This window comes from Sinocyclocheilus anshuiensis, unplaced genomic scaffold (genome assembly GCF_001515605.1).
Source record: "Sinocyclocheilus anshuiensis isolate Anshui unplaced genomic scaffold, SAMN03320099.WGS_v1.1 scaffold1277, whole genome shotgun sequence".
Classification (NCBI taxonomy): domain Eukaryota; kingdom Metazoa; phylum Chordata; class Actinopteri; order Cypriniformes; family Cyprinidae; genus Sinocyclocheilus; species Sinocyclocheilus anshuiensis.
In genome coordinates, this window is record NW_015549629.1 from 227,405 (window position 1) to 229,833 (window position 2,429).

Sequence of the window (2,429 nt, forward strand, 5' to 3'; positions counted from 1 at the left end):
GAAATTTTACATTTAAACTAAAAACATGTCCATAAACATTCATGGTACATTCCAATATGTCCACATAAACTAATGCACACAGAAATATTGAGTAAAACAGTCTATTTTTCTTAAATAGACAGAACCACTTATAATTATACTTTTGAATTAACTAATAAACATACTTATGTAAAATACCACTTTACATGAAAGTACACCATTTTAGATCAAATTTCGGCACAAAACCATCGTAACACTTCGGTTGGTTGGCGTTTCAATGCCATGCCAAATTCCTTGGCAAAGTCACAAGTTGAAATATTATAAAAGAGTCATTTAAAAGCCTATATATAGTTTGCGTTACATAAACTCTAAAATGGATTAAGGGTTGACTGTTACAAATTTCTGTGAAAGTGTTTTAATAACGCTTTGGATAAAAGCATCTGCCAAAATGCATAAACGTTATTTATGCGCAATGCATCTGGACTAACTATGGAAGACACGTGATGATTTCGCCAACAATTTTCTGCCACTGTCTTCACCTGTGATGCCTCAAGATGGCGTCTAGGTAGGCAGCTCACTATGATTTGGAACAGAGCCCTTGTGGCTGTATTTTGTGGCATGAAGTGTACAGTGAGTGAATGTCAAAGGGAGGTTCTTCTATGGCTTGTGTATCTGTGAGATCGGAGTGCATTTGTGCATTCATGTGACATGGGGGAACCCCTCCCCCTCGCCCCCTTGTTTTTTTTTCTGGGTGCACTGCCTTGCCCCTTCCGAGACAGAGAGCGTCCAGTTGGTCAAAGGTCCAGCGTCCCTAAAATCGACAAACTAGAAGGCTTGACAGAGAGAATCAGATTTTGAACCACAGGCAGCAGTATTCAGATACACAAGAGGTATGATCAAAACGAGCCCACACTGCAGCAAAACTGATGGCTCACGATGGTCTAAGGCAGGCATCACTAACCGAGGGGTCACAGATAGGGCTAGGCTTTGAGTTCGGCATCAAGTTTGCTCTCGATTGACCCTTCGCTAAGCCCCGCCACCCTTTGGTTACCTTTACATCGCTTATACAAGTTTTGCAGGAAACATCCAGATATTTTAAGTGTTATTTTTTTAATAAGATGTGCTTATTAAATATTTTTTTATATTAATTGGATTAAATTGTGACAATGCAAAGTATCATAATCATAATAAGTTTAGAGTAAAATGACTAAAAACTGCAAAGGGAGCAGCTTTATTTAAAAACAACTGTAAGATGGCAATGTCATAGAACATGTAATACAATTGGTAAAGATTTAGCAGCAACAGTTTACCATATTTTGGTTAAAAAACTTCCATAGACCAAAGACCAGAAGTTTGTCTGATAAAATGGAGAATGGCAAAAGCTGCCAAGATTGTAAAAATGGGGTTTAGCCAAAGGTCAATTGTTTTCTTACCGAAACAAGTTTTTATGTCGGTGTTTTCCCTATACAACACCCTAGCCCTGAAAAAGCTCTTTACTAAACTAAAAAAGGGCACCCACAATTCTCTAAAGTTAACTACAGATCCATTGAGTTACTGTGACCATATTATGATCACTCTGGGTCGAATCTATTATTTACGCTGTATCCTAATGTCTAGCATTATCTATAACCCTCCTGCCCTCTGTCCAGCCTCTTTGAGAAAGGCTCTGTCAACAAGTCCTGGCGAACAAACCAGAACTCGACAATACTTCTGCTTCTCATTTTTGCTGCAATGCAAACCGTTCCCTTTCTTCTCCATTATACGAACACATGCAAACAACAAGGTTTGTGATTTTGTTTCTTAATTCTCAGTAAGCCTTCAGTAAACTCTCCTTTTAAATACTTCAAAGGGAACTGGGTCTTATTTAAAGCTTTACCCATCACTTATGTTACTGTATATTGGGCCATCAACACTCTAACATCACGCTGCAAGGAACTGTGAGACTTCAGGTGGCAGTAAACATAACAATCTGTGTTACATGACTAGTCTGTACACAATATCCCCAAGCTCCATTGAAGGCCCAATAAACAATATCCCTGCCTGAGTCCATCCCATCTGCATTTGCTGTCTCTGGGGTTGTGGGGTGGTTAGAGGAAGCATAAGGCACTTGATTTCAAACCTACCTCCGGCGGCCTGCTTCTCAGCCTCCTCCCTCACGAGAGGTGATGTCAGGTTAAGGGTGAGGGTCAGCGGTGGCTCCTTGGAGTTCTTGATGACAATGGTGGCATCACGGACGCAAGGTTTAACGTCATATTTTTCATCTGTGATGAGCTGTTGGAAAGATATGCATGTTTTTTATTCTGCCTTTGTAAACAATGCTTAAAATCAGAGATGCAGACATACCTTAAGCTGCACAGCGAGGTTCTCGGAAACTTTCTTTAACAGGGTGATGGTGGGTTTGTCTTTGCACAACAGCACAAGCTCCAGATCAAGATCTCCCTTCAGCAGGA

The 2,429-nt window shown here is 40.1% G+C and overlaps 1 protein-coding gene across 4 annotated transcripts in view; it reads right to left on the minus strand.

Moving 5' to 3' along the window:
• Nucleotides 1–2,429, minus strand: part of LOC107659573 (interleukin enhancer-binding factor 3 homolog) — a 34,621-nt gene that overhangs the window by 26,605 nt on the left and 5,587 nt on the right. For all 4 annotated transcript variants that reach the window (XM_016448576.1, XM_016448575.1, XM_016448578.1 and 1 more), the window contains exons 5-6: nt 2,323–2,429; nt 2,103–2,250 (exon numbers count right to left, since the gene is read on the minus strand). In XM_016448576.1, the coding sequence (XP_016304062.1) occupies nt 2,103–2,250; nt 2,323–2,429 (255 nt within the window). The remainder of the gene's footprint in view (nt 1–2,102; nt 2,251–2,322) is intronic.